Source organism: Elephantulus edwardii, unplaced genomic scaffold, assembly GCF_000299155.1.
Source record: "Elephantulus edwardii isolate Elephantulus edwardi_28Jun2011 unplaced genomic scaffold, EleEdw1.0 scaffold00044, whole genome shotgun sequence".
Classification (NCBI taxonomy): Eukaryota; Metazoa; Chordata; class Mammalia; order Macroscelidea; family Macroscelididae; genus Elephantulus; species Elephantulus edwardii.
Window position 1 is genome coordinate 14,724,406 of NW_006399794.1, and position 20,984 is coordinate 14,745,389.

General features: G+C 37.9%; 1 protein-coding gene across 3 annotated transcripts in view; it reads right to left on the reverse strand.

The window, feature by feature from the left end:
- FCHSD2 (FCH and double SH3 domains 2) overlaps positions 1–20,984 on the reverse strand; it is a 246,081-nt gene that overhangs the window by 198,912 nt on the left and 26,185 nt on the right. For all 3 annotated transcript variants that reach the window (XM_006885556.1, XM_006885557.1, XM_006885555.1), the window contains exon 3: positions 3,173–3,218. In XM_006885556.1, coding sequence (XP_006885618.1) covers positions 3,173–3,218 — 46 coding nt within the window. The remainder of the gene's footprint in view (positions 1–3,172; positions 3,219–20,984) is intronic.

A 20,984-nucleotide genomic window follows, 5' to 3' on the forward strand; every position in this document is an offset into this window, starting at 1 on the left:
CTTTTCAAGGAGAGGAGCGAACGGGGGTGGGGGTGGGGGGAGAGGGATGGTCAGGGAGAAAACTGCAACAATGAATGAATGGAAATCCAAAATCTCTGTAAATGTTCATTAAAATTAATAAAATAAAATGAAAAAAGAGTATCATCCATGAAGAATGCAAAAAGTCATTACAAAGGCAGAGGAGGAAGAAAAGACCAAGATGTCAGATGAGATTCTGTATAGCTGTAGAGGGCATAAAAATTGTCCCTACAACTGGAGAGCATTATGCTGAGTGAACAAACTCAGTTCCAAAAGGATAAATATTATAGAAGACCGTTGTTGTAGAATGAGTATAAGGATCCAGGAGAGGTGGGAGAGGCTGGAAGCAGAGGGATGTCGATGTACAGGGGGAAAAGGGGATTAATCATTGGGTTGTACAATTTGATGGGGGGGGGGTGTGAGGAAAATTGAAAGACTTTGTTTGAATTTGTATTAAAATTTTGTAAATAAACTAGTGTGTGGGGGAACTGTCCCTACATCACAGCCTTATTGAGAGGATTAAACCACAAAATACATGTAAAATACTTACAAGTGCCTAGTAAAATGTCAAGTTTGGTTCCTGTCCAGCTTGGGCATGTGCTACAAAGCACTTTAGCTTTGCTGATTTAAGTGTCCAGAAGCACCCAACTCAGCTCCAGTTCCACGGATCAGTAATTCTCTCCAAGTGCCTGGAGGGCTCCCCAACTCCAAGCCTAAAGATACTTTCTCACTCCTTGAGCCAGGAAGCCCACAGGTCTGTTTTATATCTAACCCAGTTCTGCAGCCTCTGCTGCCACCATTTTTCATGCACTATTTCTAGTCATCTCGAGCTATCTGATGTCACAGCTCTTTGTCTCCTAGAGTGAGGAGGTTCTCAGTTTTGATCTGGTTCTTCTTTCTTAATATTAGGTAGTGAGATCCCACTCCCTCTGGGATAGCTCATCTTAGTCTAATATGATGGTAAAAGCAGCCAACCCCCATGTTAGGTTCATCCTATTTGCGTGGTCTCACCTCATTAGGGTAACATGTACCTTATTTACATTACTAGTAAGCTATCAACTCTCCTTGGTGGGCCACAGCATCTCATATTTCTAACTCCTACAGTTACTCGGCGAGAGTTAGAAAGTTTATGTCTCAGAAGGGACTCATTCAGTATCTTCCTATAGTGGTGCATAACAAAGAAAGTTTAGCACAAACATCAGAACTGAGTCAATTCATTAAATAAAGCATACCTGATACATAAATAATATTGTTGTTAAGTGCCATTAAGTACGACTCTCAGTGAACAACAGCTAGGAACCCTGTCCTGTCCTGCACCATCCTCATCACCTCTGACACACCTGAGTCCATTGCTGCAATCACTGTGTCTTATTAAGTCTTCCTCTCTTTTGCTGACCCTCCACTTTTCCAAGTATGATGTGTCCTTTCTAAGGAATGGCCTCTCCTACCAACATGCCAAAAATGTATGAGATGAAGCTTCACCATCCTTGCCTCCAAGAAGCACTCTGTTTTACTTTATCCAAGACATATTTGTTTGTTCTTTTGGCAGCCAGTGGGATATTGAACACTCTTTTCCAACACCACAACTCTAAGGCATTGATTCACCCTTATTCACTGTCCAGCTCTCAGATGCACAGCAGGTGACTGGAAAGACTGTGACTTGAATCAGGTGTACTTTAGTCTTCAGATCAACATTATTGCTTTCTAGGACTTTAGAGAGTTTTCTGATAGCAGATTTACCCAATAATATATGTCGCCAGATCTCCTGGCTGCTGGTACCCAGGATGTGTGTTGATTGTATACTCAAGTAAGATGAAGTCTTTACAATTTAAATCTTTTCTCCATCTATCATGACGTTACCTATTGGCTCAAGGGTGAGGATTTCTGTTTTCTTGATGTTGAGATGTAATCCGTAATGAAGGCTGTAGTCCTTGATCCTCTGTAGCAAGCATCTCAAGTCCTCCTCACTTCCTGCAAGCAAGGTTGTGTCAACTGCTGAATGCAGGCTGTTGATGAGTCTTCCTCGAATCCTGATGCCACAGCACTCAATAACTATTCAGTCAGCTAATGAATAAATGAGTACTATCTAGCTTTCTTTCAAGGAACAGCAAATTATCTTAAGACTATCAAATAAAATGAAGTCAGAAATCTACCCACCTATAATAAAATGAGAATAAAACTATATCCAAAATCTGACAAGTAAACGCACAAAACAGAAAGTTAGGCTCAAACCTCTTAAATTATAAGAAGAGCTGCAGCAGCAATTTGTGGCTACAAATAGGCAGAAAATTTAATAAGTGTTAAGTTTGTTTTTCTTTTTAGGCTTTCTGGCACTAGAAAAATTTTGCTACCAACACTACTTTTACAATTTGGGGAAAAAAATAATTTTATAACACTATTCAATACAGAAAGTTAATCATTTTACAAGGGCAACAATTTCTAAATGATATTAAATTGTTTCTGGACAAGATAGACAAAAACAAAAAAACACCCAATCTCATTGCTGTTGAGTCAGTTTCATCTCATAGTGACTCTAAAGGCAGGGGAGGACTTCGTCCCAAGGCTGTAAATCTTCAGAGGAGCAGATTATCACACCTTTCCCCACAGAGCAGCTGGTGAGCCTCATCTACTGACTTTCAGTTAGCAACCCAATGCTTAACTCATTTCTTGCCAGGGTTCCCTGAACAAGGAAGAATATTTTTAATTCTTGTATATCCACAAAATGATGTATCAACAATTTTTTCCCATTTCTAATTAAAATAAAAGGAGGAAATGCTTGAATTTCTCTATAAATACCACCCCTACAAATACTAATAGTCACTGCATACCATCCTCAAGCAACAGAATCCTAAGGAGAAATAAATATGTGGCTGAGGGAAATAAGAACTAACCTTTCACAAAACTGCTGGCAATGGAACACAGAAAGGAGAATGAATAAATAAATGTGTAAATGCACTACAAATACGGTAAATACTGATTTCACAACCTTCTGTGTAGAAGATTCAAATGAAGCAAAAGGGTATCAGTGACACAGAGAGAGAACCAGAGAAGAAAAGGAGAATGTGGGAATAAAAATGCTTTTAACAACCATGACTATCGTTAAACCAAGGAAAACAGGTGCAGCCAGTAGAAGGACCTCCATGTCCGAGCTTACCTGTGCATATTCTCTTTCAATAGCAGCCTTCTTCTGACTGAATGTCCTAAAACACACAAAAAATTTGCTCATTACCAAAACAATAATGACAATAATTTTATGCAAGTTTATCAACACATCTTTAAGTAACACCTGGCAAGCTGTGTAAAGTAAGAGACGGTAGTTTACTCATACTTGTGTTTATAACTTGGACTCTGGAATTAAACTATTTAAGTTTAAAGTCCAATTTTACCTTGCACTGTAACATTACCCTATAGTTCCTTATTAGGAAGACCCCATGTGGGGGTTGGCAGAGCGGACATGCCAGATGAACTGGGGGTCTGGCAGATGGACTTTGCCAGCATTTGGGTGTGCCAGGTGGCTAAGACCCTGAAAGGCCCTTGGGCAGTCTTTCATTGTTTTTGTTCACACATTCCTCTAACTTGTGGTTGCTGTGAGGCTGAACACTGTGACACTGATGTATCAAATGCGTTAATGGCTGGTTACTCAGTGTGAACAGAGAGTGGAGTGGAGCTCCCCAATTAAAACAAGCTTGGAAGGAGGAGTGGCATCCACTTCCATAATAGCTTGCCTCCAGATACCTATGAACCTGGAGAGAGGACCCAAGCATTCAGGACTCTCCTTCATAGGGTCGCTATGAGTCCCCTGCGACTGACGGCACGTTTTAACAACAACAACAACAAGTTTAAAGTCCAATTTTACCTTGAACTTTAACATTACCCTGTAGTCCCTTATTAGGAAAATGAGGACAACAATGGTACACACCTCATAAGAATATTGCAAAAGTTTAATTAAAGTGTATAATGTACTTATAATAGTATCATTAGTTGCTGATAAGTCAGTTCTAATTCATGGCTACCCTATATACAAGAAAATAAAATAATGGTCTAGTCTTACGCTGTCTTCATGATCATTGGTATGTTTGAGTCTGTGGTTGATCTTTCATTCTGGGAGATGCCAGTATTTTCAGGACTTTATCACACAATATTCTTCTGTGACTTAAAAGAGTGTTCACTGGGTAATTTCAGAGTTAGATCACTAGATTTTTCTTCCTACTCTTTTCAAAGATTGAATTGAATACTCAGAAAAAAGATATTACTGAAAATTAAGACAAACACATTTTTTGGAGGAGGAGTGCATTTAGCATTTTATAAAACATAAAAACAAATATTCAAGTTATTTGTTTTTTACTTGTCACACTTAGATATAACTAACCTAAAGATAACTGAAGTCTTCAAGAAGTAAAAAGAATTCTTTACTTTGAACATGTATTCCAGCTAATTTAAAATACTGTCCTTAGTATCTGTCATTTTCTTAAACAGTTACATGTCTTCCACACAATTTCCTATCCCAAATAAAGTAAGTCAGGAGGATAACTATTCAAAATTAATTTATATTGATAAATTACTGGATATTAAAAATATTAATTATAATTTAGCATCTTGAGAACTGAGTTAAAAATCAATTCTATTAGTCTCTATGTAAAATGAAGACATTTGTTGGTATTTAATGTCAACTTCTAAAAAAAATTCTTAGTAAAATATTAGTGAATGCTATATTTTAAAAAAGGGAGCCTTGATGGTTTAATGAGTAACTCTGAAGCTGATAACTAAAAGGCTAGCAGTTCGAATCCATTAGTCATTATGTGGGAGAAAGAGGGAAGTTTTTTCCTGTAAAAATTTAGTTTCAGAAACTCAAGGAAGGGGTGCTTGAATTGAAATTGACTCAATTGCAGTAGATAATGAAAAAGAAAAAAAAAACACCACACCCAACTGTGCTAAGGTGTGGAGAATTTAAAACTTTCATACACTGATGATGAGAATATAAAATGGTATAGCTACTTTGGAAAATATTTTGGGAGTTCTTCAAAAGGTGAAACAGTCCTAGTGTTAAGATTCTCAATAGTTCTACTTCTAGGTGTATGACCACGAGAATTTAAAACATGTTCACACAAAAATTTGTAAATGAGTGTCCGTAGTGGTATTTTTCATGATAGCCAGAAAGTGAAAACAACCTAAATGTCCATCAACTTGTGAATGGTTAACAAGCTATGATACAAACATACAAAGGAATATTAGTCAACCATAAAATAAATTAGCAATACATGCTACAACATGGATAAACCTTGAAATCACACTAAGTGAAAGAACTCAGATATACCATATGTCTAGAACAGAAAAATTCATAGAAGAAGGAAGTAGGTTTACAGACATACTTTCTTTTATTGTGCTTTACTTTATAAAGGCTTTGATGATAAAGTTTGATTTTTTTTTTCTATCTATTGTGAAAAACATGTATGGGGATACAAGGGACTGAGTGTTGGGAGCAGAGAGGTGAGGATGGGCAGGGATGAAATTGCAGGGTTGCACAATCTGGTGGGCAGGGGGAGTAGGCAAAGGAAATGAGAGGGGACCAGAAGAGACAGGATAATAGTGAGCATGGTCCTATGGTGGTTAATTTTAAAAAAAACCAAAAAACTAAGAAATTGTCTTATTCACTTGCGGGTTTCTCATTTGGGAATGGGGAACAGACTCTCTGGCTTCTTCATGCTGAACAGGGGTGTTGATGTGAATGGGGAAGAGGGGGAGAGTAACCTACTTCAACACCTTACTAGTGGTTCTGAGTTGAAGCTGCTTGCCTTCTTGTTCTGTTAGAAGATATTTTCCTGACATTTACTGCCCTCTGGCCTGCAAAGTATTTGCCAAGGTGGGTGCAGTGGGGATGGCTGACTGAACCCTGAGACTACATGTTCCTTTGTTTCCTTAGCTGGAAGCTATATTTCCCTTTTGTCTCTGGAGTTCAGGGTTAAGGTCTTGAGTATAACTCAGTGTTAAGGTTACCTATAGGAAAGGGAGCAAACCTAGAGAGAGCAAATTTGTGAGTTAAAAATAGAAGGGCTTTGGAGGTATTACAGGTGTACTGGGGGAGAAGGTGCAGGAATGTGGCCTAGATAAAATTCTCTGTATAACCTAGGCAGTTTTCCCCATCTACCTGAAGGCTCTTCCCAGGGGTTGGACGGCACACCCTGAGGGCCAAATGGTTCACCCCGAGGGCCCAACAGCTCATCCCAAGGGCTCAATGGCTCTCCTCAGGGGCTGGACAATACACCCCAAGTGCCCAACAGCTCACCTCAGGGACTGAACGGCACACCCTGAGGGCCAGGTGACACACTCTAGGGCCTGGGAGGCACATCCCTTTACCGAAGTCCCCCCTCGCCCTGCAGGTCTGGGCCCTGTGCCTCACTTAAGACCATGGCCAGGGATAGCACCCCCAGTTCTGGTGCCCCCATTACCCCACTCCCCTTCACCAAGTGAACTGCAATTTGAAGTAGGCATCACTGCCCTCCCCCTTTATAAATGGAGAAGGGGAGTTGAGATTGGTGGACAGATACTCCCTAGGTCTAAACAGTTCTTGGCAGCAGTTGTCAAGAGATCAAAAGATGTAGTGTATTGAGGACATCTGCCATCTCAGATATGTTGCTGTTGTTAAGTGTCATAAAGTCACAGACAACTCAGAGACCCTTATCAATCCATTGTGTTGATGATCTTCTTCTCTGACCTGTCCAAGGAAATCTTCAATGACAGCGAGATGCGTTCCTTTAAGACCTTCACCTCTGGGGGCTCCATGGCGCCACCACTGCTGCTCTCACCATCGCCTGCCCCCCGCCCACCTCCTGTGCTGGGGTCCTCTAGGCTAGGGGACCCATGGGTAAAAGGTGGAAGCGGGACTCACCCAAGTTCCTCTGAGAATTCCCTTCCGCCTGATGTTGAACTCCAGTCCACACTGATGACCAGCAGCCAACTGCTTGGCTGTTTGGGCACATTTAATTGCATTGCCTGCTTCAGTGCGGCCCACTGGGCCTCCTGCTCACCATGCTGTGTCTCCTGCCACCACCATCTTGGTTCCAACAAATCTTCCTGGAACAAGTCTATTCTGAGGAAGTGTGGAGGCTCTGCAGCACCAGCCTCTGTCCGGTGCCTGCTGTCCATCCCAGGTGAGGGTATCCCTAGGGTCTGCCCACAGGAGCCTCATGGAGCTATGGGAGCCGCAGGACCCACCCATTCTTCTTTGGGAATCTTTGATCTCTTGATGTTGACCCTTGGTCTATACTGAAAACCAGTAATTGACTGTTTAATTGTTCAATTAGCAATAAACAGGAGACTGTAGAGGGCCACAGTGGCCCATTTCTATGAGGCTTGCTGTTCCTGCAGCTCCTTACGGTTTTTCCACCACTGCCATCACCTTGGTTCAGTTTGATTTTTTAACAAACTGAAAGTCTGTGCAACTCTATCAAGCATGTCTATTAGTGAAGTTTTCCATATTTTGATAATTATCACAATATTTTAAGCTATTCCCTATTTGCTTCTGTCCAAATAACAGACTAAATCCTACATAAATATAACCTTCTTTTTTAATTAATTTCAATGAACATCTACAGAGATTTTGGATTTCCATTAATTCACTGTTACACTTTTCTCCCCGCCTACCCCACCCTCAGACTGCTCTTCTCCTTGAAAAGCAAAAGAAAAACTCCTTCATTGGTATACATCCTCCCCACACTCCCCTACCCCCAACCCCACCCCGAGTATACTCCATTCTGCAAGCCTCATTCCGGACTCTTATGATAATCATAATGCCTTGGTATGTGCCATCAAGTCAAAAGTAACTCATAGCTGATCATCCAGTAAGTTTTTAGAGGTTGTAAATCTCACGAGAGAAGACTGCTCATCTTTCTCCCATGAAGCAGTTAGCTGGTAAATTCAAATTGCCTGTCTTTGGGTTGTCAGCACAATTCCTTATGCACACTAGGCTGCCAGAGCTCCCTGAAAGCAAAAAACTCATGTGAACTGCTTTACTGTGGTACTCACTCATAACTGTGTTACAGTCTACAATGTTACTAAGTTATACCTGGATTACATACCTGGGGTTTAGAGGCTGAGATAAATTTGGTATATTATTGCTGTGGTATTTTTCTTTTAACTAGTTAGCCCAATTCCAACAAGCCAGTTCTGACTCAAGGCATCCCAATGTGGCAGGAGCAGAACTATGCTCCAGAGTTTTGTTTGCTTTTTAGTGCTATTTGAGTAAAAGTTTATACAGAAAATTAATTTTTCAATCAATCAATCAATCATAGACATTTTAAAATAACACCGAATACAATAGTCACAACATTATCATATTTTCCCCCACTTCCTTCCTTTAATTTTGATTTCTATTACTCTTTCCATTCTTTCCTGCTTTTCCATTTCTTTAGGGAAAAGGTGCCGAACATCCCCTTATTTGTATAATGCCTTTCTTGTCTCGATAAAGTTTTCAATGGCTAATTTTAAAAGGAGCAGATTGTCAGGCCTTTCTCTAATCAATTCCACCTCATGGTAACTCCATGCGTTAGAACAGAATGTGTTCTGTAGGGTTTCCAATGACTGATTTCAGGCCTTTCTGTTGAGGCACGTTGGATGATCCTAAGCTCTTTAAGACCCTGTAACACACAGCAAGGGTTCAGACTTTCTGTAAGTTTGATTAAATAGTTTAACTCCTGAGTCAGGCAGAACCAAGGTCACAATCTATATCCACGTGGAACTGTTTGGTTTCGTGACGTTGCTCACAGAAACTGTCAGTTAACACAAATATTTTGATTATGAGCTTTAGAAACCAAGAAAGGTACATGAAGTGTATGATATATGATGAACTTTGCCCAAAAAGAAGTTTAGTCTTTGTTCTTCACTGCTGGAAATAATTTATAAGCTTCGGAAATGTACTGATAAGTATGTTTGCTTACTTGAAGGTCTAGGACCACACCAGATTGTCTGAACTAGCAATGTAATTTAAGAGAAGCTTGGGTCACATGGTCCTAGTTTAGCTTCTAGAGGAACTGGAGATAAAGGTCAGCTACATTGGCAGTCAACCATATCTATGTGATTGAGCTCAATAAAAATTATGGACACCAATGTGAAGCAGCGTTTCCTGGATGGCAGTGGTCCTACCCATTATCACATCACTGTGGGAGAAGTATTATCTGTATAACACCATTAGAAGACAACTGGAGCTGTTCTGTTGGGTGATTTCAATCTGTTAGCTTTCATTATAATGAACCATAAATGAGTTCACATGTGACTCCTGGTATTTCCAGACATGAATTTTAGCCTCACTCATCCTCCTTCAACATATTGAAAATATTACTTTAGATCACACATGTATATTAAAGGCATAAACCATGATCAAGAATCCATGGATTGGAACTTCTGGGTAAGATAGTGGTGGTCTAGGCAGGTAGCAGACCAGATCCTTTTCAACTAAGACACCAGAAAACAAAGATAATTGATAAAAACAGGGAACCAAAGCTATTAGTCCATACATAAGGACACCTACAATATAAAATGGGAGAGGAACTACAAAATAGAGAGGAAGTCAAGGTGGTTTCAAGATAAAGTGAACGGTTTACAATTTGGAAATAAAACAGTAATTTGAAAAGTAACCTTCAAGACAATTAACAAAGCTTCTCATCAAAATACAGAAAGAGGAAAATGATCAAAATCAGTATACATTAAAACAACATCAGTGAAGGAAATTATGAGAAAAGTCCTAAAGAAAATGAACTTGATACAAAAAGTAGATAGAATAAAGAAACAAGTAACAACACAAAAAAGAGCACAGCAAAATGACAGAAAGGTGATCATAACTATACCACAATGAAGGTGAATGGGTTAAAATGTGGTAGGCAAGAGAAAAAGAGGAGTAGAATAATTTTTTTTAAAAAAATTAAAAGTCCCAGAAGTACAAGAGACACTAAAATACTAGATTACAAGAGTTCAGACAGAAACTAAAAAATTATACTAAGCAATTAGCAATCAAAACAAAAGCAAGAATGATAATATTAATTTCCGATGAAATACATTCCAAGGCAAAGCACAACAAAAGACACAAGGAATGGCAACTACAGAGAGTCAAATGACAAGAAGACATACTAAGTAGTATCTATACACCCAAGAACAGAGACACCCAAGATAATAAATCACACCTTTCATGATTTGCATACAGAAGTAGATAATTCCACAGTAGCAACTGTTATTACTGGGTGCCACAGAGTCAACTATGACCCATTTTGACCCTATGAACACCTGATCTGAACCTTGTCCTACCATGAGCCATCCTCATCATTTCTGATATACCTGAGCCCACTGGTACAGTCACTGTGTCAATCCATTTTATTGAGGGTCGTCTTCTTTTCCTCTGGCCCTCCACCTTCCCAGGAATGATTTCCTTTTTCCAAGGACTGGCTCCTTCTAAGAACACGCCCAAAGTATGTGAGACCAAGCTTTGTCATCCTCATCCTTGTTGCCCTTTCTCCAAGACAGAAGACTTCAATACAACACTCCTCATGAAGGACAGAATGAATAGAAAGCTCAATAAAGACACTTAAGTAATAAATTGCACAATTAACCAACCCACTTGATTTCACAAACATACATAAAACACTCAATCCAAAAACAGCAAAATAGATATTCTTCTCCAGTTCACACAGAACATTCTCCAGAACAGATCAAAAAGCAAACCTCAATAAAGTCAAAAGCACAGAAATACTGCAAAGCACCTTCTCAGATCACAGTGCTATAAAATGAAAAATCATCGAAATCCCGATTTAAAAAATAAAAAAAAGCAAGTACATGGAAACTAAAAGACACCATAAAAATGAAATCAGAAATCAACAACAGGAAAACCCAGGTTAAAAAACCAAAACAAACAATAAACCAGGTACATCGAAACTAAAAAAAAAAAAAAACAAAAACCAAAAAAACCTTAAACACTATTTGGTTATAGATGAAATAAAACAATTCTTGAAACAAATAAGATGAAAACACTAAAGTCTTTGAGATACTGCAAAAGCAGTGATCAGAGGTCAATTAAAAGCAATAAACACACACATTATAAAGAGCCATTAAAAATTAACACCTTCACTCAACATCTCCAACACTCAGAAAAGTAACAAGCAAAACCTATAGTCTCCAGAAGAAATGAAATGATAAGGGGTAAAAATAAAATGAAATACAGAAAAAAAATAGTAATAACTAAAAAGCTTATTCTTTAAAAGGGTTATTTAAAATTGACCAATGACCAGAAAAATCTGAAAAAGGGAAGAAAGGTGAAGATGCAAAGAACAGGTAAGAAATTAAATAGGCAACATCAAAACAGAGCTATATTCCAACAAATTTGAAAACTTAGAGGAAATTGAAAAATTTTTAGAAACTCACTGTCTACCTAACACAGAACTAAAAAATCTGAATAGACTTATTACAAAAGAAGAAACGGAATTTTTAATAAACACACTCCCCAAAACAAGTCCTGGCCTAGACAGCTTAACCAGTGAACACTAACATTCAGATAAGAACTGAATCGATTCTGCACAAATTTTGTCAGAATACAGAAAGTGATGGAATATTCTTTAATCCATTCTATCAAACAAGTATAATCTTGAAACCAAAGCCTGGCAAAGATACCATTTAAAAAAGAAAATTATAAATCAATATTCTTCCCTCATGAACATGGTTAGGGACATTATCAACAAAATCCAAACCATATGCATCCAATATCATATTTTAAGAAAATCATATAGCATGATCAAGGAATTCACACCAGGTATGCAAGGATGGTTTAACATTAGGAAAACAATCAGTGAAATCTACCATCTCAATAAAGCAAAAGAAAATAACCATATGATCATCTCATTGATATAGAAAAGCTAAGTGACAAAATTCAATATAATTTCCTGATAAAAATACTTTGCAAAATAAGAATATAAGAGGAATCCTCCAAAAAACTCAAATGTATGTTTACTAAATCAACAGGCAACATTACTCATTGGAGAGGAATTGAAGGCCTTCCTCTATTGAATAGAAACCAGACAATACAATAGAAACCAGATACCTTGGCCTATTGGATAACGAGATGCACTGCCAAAAGAAAGGCAAGTGGTTCAAATTTACCAACTGTTGCTCAGGAGAAAGACAGACAATCTTCTGTGTAATTTACAGCCTCTGAAACCCACTTATGGTCAGTCATGAGTTGTTTCTGACTCGACAACTTATAGCACTGGAGGGAGTTTGGTGGCCTAGTAGGAAGGAGTTGCAGTTAGAATCTCTAAGTTGCTCTGTGGGAGAAAGATGAGTAATCTTCTACTGTGCAATTTACAGCTTCCAAAACCCACTGGTGGATCAACTATGAGCTATTTTCAATTCGACAGCAATGAAGTTTTGTATCCATTCAGTATTAGCCAACACTTCAACAAGACAAACAATCCAATTGCAAAACGGGCAGAGGACATGAAAAGATCCTTACTTATTAAGAAATTCAAATAGTCAATAAACACATGGAAAAAAATGCTCAAAATCATTAGCTTTTAGAGAGGTGCAAATCAAAACAACAATGAGATTGTCATCTCATCTCAGCAACAAATGTTGTCAGCAGTCGTGGTCAGATTAGAACTTTCACTGCTAGTGATAATAATGTAAAATAGTATCAAAACATGGAATGCAGTGTGGCAGTTCCTTAAAAAGTTAAAAATTAAAACGTCATTTGATTCAGCAATCCTACAACTGGGTATGATCTAGCAATCCCACTGTTGGTTTTATATCTTATAGAAAGTAAAGCAGTAACACAAACTTATACGTATATGTACACGCATACTTATTGTATTTCGTAAATCTATTGTCAAGGACCTCTCTAAAGTGCTGAAAGTAAAGCCAGTTTAAAGGTTAATGTGCACCTGATTCAAGCCATGGTATTCTCAATTGCTTCCAATATATCTCAAAGTCAGATAATAAATAAGGAAGACTGAAGAAGAATTTATGCCTTTGAATTCTGATGCTGGTAAAGATTACTGAGTGCCTCATGGACTGCTAAGAGAACAAATAAATCTGCCTTGGAACAAGTGCAATCAGGGTGCTCCTTAAAAACAAGGATAGTGAAACTTCATGTCTCACATACTTTAAGTATATTATCAGGAGGCATCAGTCCTTAGAAAAAGGCAACAAGCTGGAAAAGGCAGAGGGGGTCAGGAAATGAGAGGAAGATCCACAACAAACACAGTGACTATAATAATAGGCTTGAATATGGTAGAGATCATGATGCTGGCAAAGGAGAACAAGATTTTGGTCTGTTCATAATAGGGTTGCTATGAGCTGAAGTCAACTAGATGGCACCTAACAGCAACAGTATGCTTACTGCAACATTATTTACAGTAGTAAAACGATAGAAGCATCTAATTGTCCATTAATGGACAAATGATTAAACTATGGGGCATTCACATAAGAACACTGTGCAATACTAAAGAACAATTACACATGGTATAACTTTCAGCCAAACAGCAGACAGATCTGTAAGCAAACATCACCACCACAGAGGTACTGGGCATTTAGAATACTCAACTATACAGAATCACAAGGGCAGTACTTTCCCAGGATAAAAGTCAAATGATAGAAGCTCTAAGATTGAGGATTGAATGGAAACAAGAACTCTAGGAAAACAGTGGTAAGAGTAATGATATGACATAAGGATTGTAATCAATGCCATAAAACAAAATATGTATCAATAGTTGAATGGAATACCAAATTTGCTGTGTGCATTTTAACTCAAATCATAATATAAAATTTAAAAATGTGGGAGATTGTGAAATAAAAAAAAATACGTAGCACATATGTTGTTTACATGAGAAACCCAAAAAATGCCATTTGTAAAGTAAGTGAGAACACTGTATTTCATCGTTTTCAATGAAATTTAATCCAGCTTTAGTATGTTGACGAAATATTCAAAGCATTAACTGAAGAAATACATTTTAATTACATCTAGTCTTAAATGTCATCGAAAAGTCAGGATCTCTCTCTCCCTTCCCTCAAAAACGACTTAAAAGAAAAAAAAAAAAAAAAAGACAGACATAAATGCAGTAAAACTAGAAACATGAAATTAGGGGAATGTATGTCAAAAGAGGAAACAAGATAATTAAACTGGAGGAAGATGAGGCATGAAGCTCTAAGTATCAATGGAGCAAGAAAAGGGGAGTGCATTTCTTCAAGTGCCCTTCCTAAGTATAAATGCCAAGTTCCGCACTTGCAATAATAAAAACAAGGACATGAGCTGGCAAAGGAAGTGTTCCTGTCCAGAGTTTGAAGAAGTAAAGGAGACAGTAGGAAATAAGGAATCACACAAACAAGTCACGCTAGCAGAAAACAGGCTGCTGGTGAAGCAAAAAGACAATAAGGAAGTCTGCATGTAAATAAATAGTCCTAACACAGGCAATCTTAACTGGCTAAGGGGAAATAAAGACCAAAAAAACTCATACATGCAACCACAGATATAAAGAGAATGACTGTAAATCTGAGAGGAAACTACTTTCTAAGTAAAAATAGGCAAAAATACAAAATTATTAAATTTGGAATTGACTAAAGTAGCAAACAAGTCATTAAGAGTGCATTAACTAAAAAGAAACTTTCCAGAGGAAGGATGGAATTGGTATGTATCAGAAATCTAAAACTATTTCACGCACACTGTATAACAACAAAAGCAGAAAAGAGGTGAGGAGGATTTCCTTGGAAAGTCATATGCTGTGTTAATATCAGTTGGGAGGGCTATTGAATGGGGGGGTGTCCTGTTGCACAAACAGTTAAGCAAAGGTGCTTCCTTTTTACTGGATCCACATGTCAGGCAAAATATTAATCAAAATGCTAGCAGTTCAAACCTACTAAGGGACCTCAGAAGGAACACCTACTCAGGAATCTCAGAAGGACCACCTGACAATCTGTTTCTGAAAGGTCAGTTTTGAAAACTATGATTTTCAGCTCTATTTTACACAAACAAGGTCACATTGGGTCAGAATCAATCTGACAGCAACTGGTTTGGTGTTCTGTTTTGGGGGTTTGTGTATGTACGTATGTATTTGCTTTCTGTCCCTATCTTTTCACTGCTGGTAAAGACAGAAATTATCCACAAGAACAGTTATAAAAATTAAAACATATAAATTCATTCACACAAAAGCACCTAGCTCCCAGTCTACATCCAAGCTGGGAAACCAGGGAGGTACAAAACAGATCACTGGTCATTTTCAAGAACAAAAAAGAAGTCTTCTTGGCCCAGATTTTTCTTTCAAATGTATGGAATGGAATAAGTAAAACTGGTATACTAAGGAACTTTAAAGGGTTGTCTCCCCAAACATAAAGAGTGAATAAAATGGCAAAAAGTATCACAATCAATTTATCGAAAACAGTCAAAGGTATACAGCATCAGGAAAAACTTATTCAAGAAAAAGTAGCTGAATCTCCACAAGACAGTTTAGGAGTTTTGTTAACTTCCCTGTCTCATCCCCCCGTCTGGCTTGGAGATAGCAGCTGTGCTCCTGGTATAGGTCACTGGTGCTTATGGAACAAGAAAGGACTATGTTAGAGAATTGTGGTTGTTTGTTTTGACTTGTGTGTGGCTCCCTGAATGACTAGTACAAATGACACCAAATGAAAACACAAAAATACCAATTGAATGATCTCATCTTTATGAAATTCTAGAAAAGGAGATCAGTAGTTGTTTTAAAGTTAAAACTAATGTCTTAAGGTGGGGTATCAAAGGGCATAGAAAGCTTTTACAGGGAGGCAAATGTTCTAAATCTTAATGGCCAACAAGCACATGAAAAATGTTCAAAATCCCTAGCTCTTAGAGAGATGCAAATCAAAACAATTATGAGATATCATCTCACCCCAGTAAGAATAGCAAAATTTAATAGAACAGCAAGCAACAAATGCTGGCGAAGTTGTGGAGAAACTGGAACCCTTATTCACTGTTGGTGGGAGTGTAAAATGTTGCACCCACTGTGGAAGGCGGTACCGCGCTTTCTCAAAAAGTTGCAAATAGAGATAACATTTGACCCAGCAATTCCACTACTGAAAATATACCCCAAAGAGACCATAACTGCCACCCAGGCAGATATATGTACACCCATGTTTACTGTGGCTTTGTTCACAATAGCAAGGAGTTGAAAACAACCTAAGTGCTCATCAACAAACGAATGGATAGAGAAGCTGTGGTATATTCACACAATGGAATACTATGCTGCATTGAAAAACAAGGAACTCATGCAATATTATTGAAAATGGGTGACCCTGGAGGACATTATGCTGAGTGAAGTATCTCAGTCACAAAAGGACAAATACTGCATGGTGCTACTGTTGCAAAACTAGACTGACACTGGGGTGGGAGGAGACTGAGAAAGATCGGTTCAAGAATGTATACTGCATTGAAACAGATGAGGGAGGAAACTGTTTAGAAGGGAAAATTATTAGGTATTTTTGTCATGACAGGAGTCCAGAATGAAGGCTGCACAGTGGAGTGGACGTGGGGGAGAGGGATTGTAAAACAATGAAAGAATTTTTTCTTTTTTTAAAAAAATAAAAAAAAATGTTCTAAATCTTAATTGTGGTAACTATTATTCAATGATGTATAATTACTAAATGTTACTGACCTATACACTTAATATGGATGTATTTTATTGTATAAAAATACATCTATTAATAAGGCAAGGGAAAATATTAACAATCATAAATACACTGAAAATTACCAACTTTAATTATTACAATAATAATTCAAAACATGTAAGAGGTAGAAATAAATATATTTTTGGTTTATCATTTCTAAAAACTTAACTTGCTTCTACTTTGCTAAGATTTGGCCAGGCTTAGTTGAAGTATCCTTTCTTCCAAAAATCACCACTGAACTCTATGTTGGATAAAATAAAATCCAAAATCCATTGTGATAGGTCACAGACCACACAGAATCATATTAGGGAGGCCAAAAGGCTGTAATTCAGGTTGGTAGCAGATACAGTCAGAAAAGCTTCTGAAATATGCTCACAGGCACCTCAGCCTTTAGCCTCATGGCTTATAGGCAAGTATTACAAAGCTCTCAGTCCTACCAATTATGGATTTCCACCTACCGCCCTAACCCCCCAAATCCTCTGAACTTGGGCCAAGGCTCCTAGCTCTGGTTCTGTGGGTAGCAGTGCCAAGGTCAGCTCTTTCGCATGTCAGATCTATGGTTTTCTGCTGCAGCTGCAGCTGCTCTCCTGCAGGTCTGGCTGACCAAAATCTCTGGCCTGGAAGGGCGTGCTACATTCTCTACTTCTTCTTTGCTGGTGGCAACATTGTCAAAATCTGCCACTCAATCTACTCAATTTAGTTGTGAGACTAGCAAATCCCCTTGTAGATAAGCTAACACCTATTTGCATACTTCTGCCCATCTACATGGCAAAGTCAAAGTCAATGGGTAGGAAAGCCATTTTTAACAATAAACCCTTAACACCACAAAAACTCCTATATAAAATATAGATACTATTACTTCTAAATAAATTCTAAACTCTGTAATTAAAAAGTCAAAAGATTGGCATAGAAAAGGAAAAGTGAGCTTTAACAGCATGCTTCAATTAATTTTAAATTTCCAGACATTTACTTTATATATTCAAACATAGAATTTTAAGAAGCCAGTCATGTGACACATGTAAACACAGGAATCAAGCTGTCAAGGTCTCCAACAGTGTAAGGTTACAATGAGTCTGAGTATTTAAAAAGCATGCCTGTGCACTTTTGCGATATCTGAAATAAGGTATTAGTAAACAGTACTGGTGTTCTGTATTTAAACCATTTAAACAGCTCCTGAGGGACTGACAGTCATTCTTCCTCCCTGTAGAAAGAACTCAGCCTCACTGAAGGCGGTAACACAGTTGCTGTAATTCCAGTCCACCTCATGTGGCTTTGCCATTTGGCATCAGAGTGTATACTACCTATACACTTTACACTTGGAACAATTAATTAACACACAAGGTATTATCACTTTACTCTGTTCCTCCTACACACAAAAAGGACACACATTTAAAGCAAGAAAACTAGAGTACTGAAAGGCAAAATTCCAAATTATACAATATAGTTTTGTTTTTCTTGAAAAAGATATTTACTTAGCAGAAGCCTGGCAACAAAGTGAGTCATAGAAATGGTCATATAAAAATAAGAATAAACCAGCAGTGTCCAGCTACCATTACTGATCGCTCTGGAAGTGATCACACTAGGAGGTCCTGGATAGAGTGAGAGAAATGTGGAAAAAATTCAAAATTATAAGAAAGGACCAATTTGACAGAAATTAATATAACCCCTGAGAAAATTGTCCTTGGAGAAGGACATCATGCTTGGGAGGGTGGAGGGACAGCACAGGAGAGGAAGGCCCTCTATGAGGTGGATTGATTATGTGACCGGGGTAATCGGGATGGGTGTATCAGAGACAGTGCGATTGGCACAGGACAGAGCCAAGTTTAGGGATGTTGTACATAGGGTCACTATGAGTCGCAAGCGACTCAACAGCACATAAACAACAACAACATGCTTAATTTTGAGAGCTCAAAATACTTTAAAGAAAGCAATGTGATCACATCACAATAATATTCAGAAATTTCTTTAGCATTTAATTGTTTCTTTTCCCCTATTGTCCAGCACCACAGAGGTTGGGGAATATTGCCTCTCAGACTGATCAAATGCCATTTAAACAGAATTTTTTTTCACTAGCTGTATTTGCTGGTCAACTGATCTGTTTCAACTTCTTTGCCTTTCAGTTAGTTCATAAATCCCAGAACCAATTTCTGTCCTACAGGGCAGAGCAGATTTGGCCCATAGGGCTTCCAAGGTTGTTATCTATACAGAAGTAGACTGCCACATCTTTCTTCCTTGGAAATGGCAATCTTATGGCTGGCAGCTTTAGCCACCAAGCCAACAGGGCTCCTTTTCAGTTCCTGCTAAAAACCACAAGAAATAACATCATAAAAATGAGTTACTTGACAGGAGATTATTTAATGATAAAGAATATGGAATTGAAGTTTGTCATGAGTGGTTCCTAATATGAAGAACAGTTATCAAGAATCTAGTGCTCTTTTTTTAAACCATAACCATTATAAAGTAGTGGTTACATCAATTTAACAAAAAATTTATAATGACAGCTGATTACTACATCCTCTCATTTTTCAAAAATACTCATATTAAGACAACCCCCCCAAAAAAGGAAACCCTTGTACATTTGATTATAAACAGAGTTCAGAAAGTGAAAGTGGGATAGGTCAAGAAAGTGGGCCAAATAGAAATTAGGAGACCAGGGAGGAAGAAAAGTGTTACAGTGAAAGGACTGCAGTTAATGTCTTGAAACAAAATGTACATAAACTGCTGAATGGGAAATTAGTAAACTTTCACACAAACCACAAGAAAATGTCCCCCAAAAAATTGAAGAAGAAATCCTCAATTTAGTTTGCATTTCAAAGGTAAATTCAAGGAAAGTTACTTTCCATTAAGATTTATCAATGTTACCATTAAGTTGTACATAGAGTTTTCAAAGGTCTGCTATTTTGGAAGTGGATGACCAATCCTTCTTCCTAGTCTGTCTTAATTAGATTGTTCAGATATAGAACATTACCTGACAGACAAGCATTTTACAGAGAAAAGCAGATTAAAGATATTTCCCAGTAGTAGAAAAAAACCCAGTAGATTCTGTGTTGTCCCCAGACTTGCCAGGTGTGTTTTGAGCCATCCCTTGCCCTGATCCACTAGCATTTAAATCTACTCCCACCTACACCATTCAACAACAATCTCCCCTATCCCGCCTTTGATGTTATGGCCTATATGTCAATCTTTCTGGCTTCTGTGATTCCTAATGTCTCAAGCTGCTCCCAGTGCCACTATTTGCAATGCATCAGAGAGCCAGACAATAACTAGGGATGATAGAAGGAGAGCTGATGCCTTTGAACTGTGGTGCTGGAGAAGAGTATTGAATATACCATGGACTGTTAGGAGAACAAACAAGGTCATTCTAGAGAGGGTGAAGCCAGGCTGCTCGCTCCTTGGAGGCAAGGATTCTGAAGCTTTATCTACATACTTTGGACATGTTGCAAGGAGGGATCAGTTCTTGGAGAGGGACATCATGCTTGGGAGGGTGGGGAGACAGCGCAAGAGAAGACCCTTGCAAGATGGATTGATTCCGTCACTGGCGTAATGGGGATAGGCGTGTTGGAGACAGTAAGATTGGCAAGGGACAGAGCAGGGCTTAGGGCTGTTGTACATAGGACAGCACATAACAACAACAACCATTAAGTTACAAAAAATAAAATAGTGAAGTTGTTTCCCTTGCTTTCTCTTTGTTAAAAAAAGTACTAATGCATAACATAGAGAAGGTTGAGAAGGTTAAAGACTTGATTTCAATACATCTGAACTAATATATCAAGACAAGATCTGCCTCAGTGGCAAAAGACACTATACTGTATTAAAAATATATTTCACTGACAATGTCATTTAAAATTTTAACATCTTCCTATCTGCTAATACTTTCTTACACTTTTGAAAAACTGATGAAAATGGAAAATCTATTTGTTTTTATCCTAGAAGTAAATGCATGATCACTGGTTAAGGAGAAGGATATCTGTCATTGAGGAAGGTGCATACAATGAAGTCATGGCTAGTACTAAATTGATGAACAGCCATTTATTTTCTAGGTAAGAAGCATTTTAGTAGTTCCCTTATTAATTAGTTTAAAATACACCACAGAGGATATTTTTATGAAAGGGAGTTTACTAGCATACACTATCATAAGGTTATATATTTTTTTCCTATTACCCAACATAAGCTGATTCTTTACTCAGGAAAAACCTTTTCTTTTAGATACATTGTCAAAAAGTTCAATATATGCATAATTACTTGACAAGAAAAAAAAAAGACAGACAGACAGACCAGCTGCATGGAAAGAATGCAGCTTTATT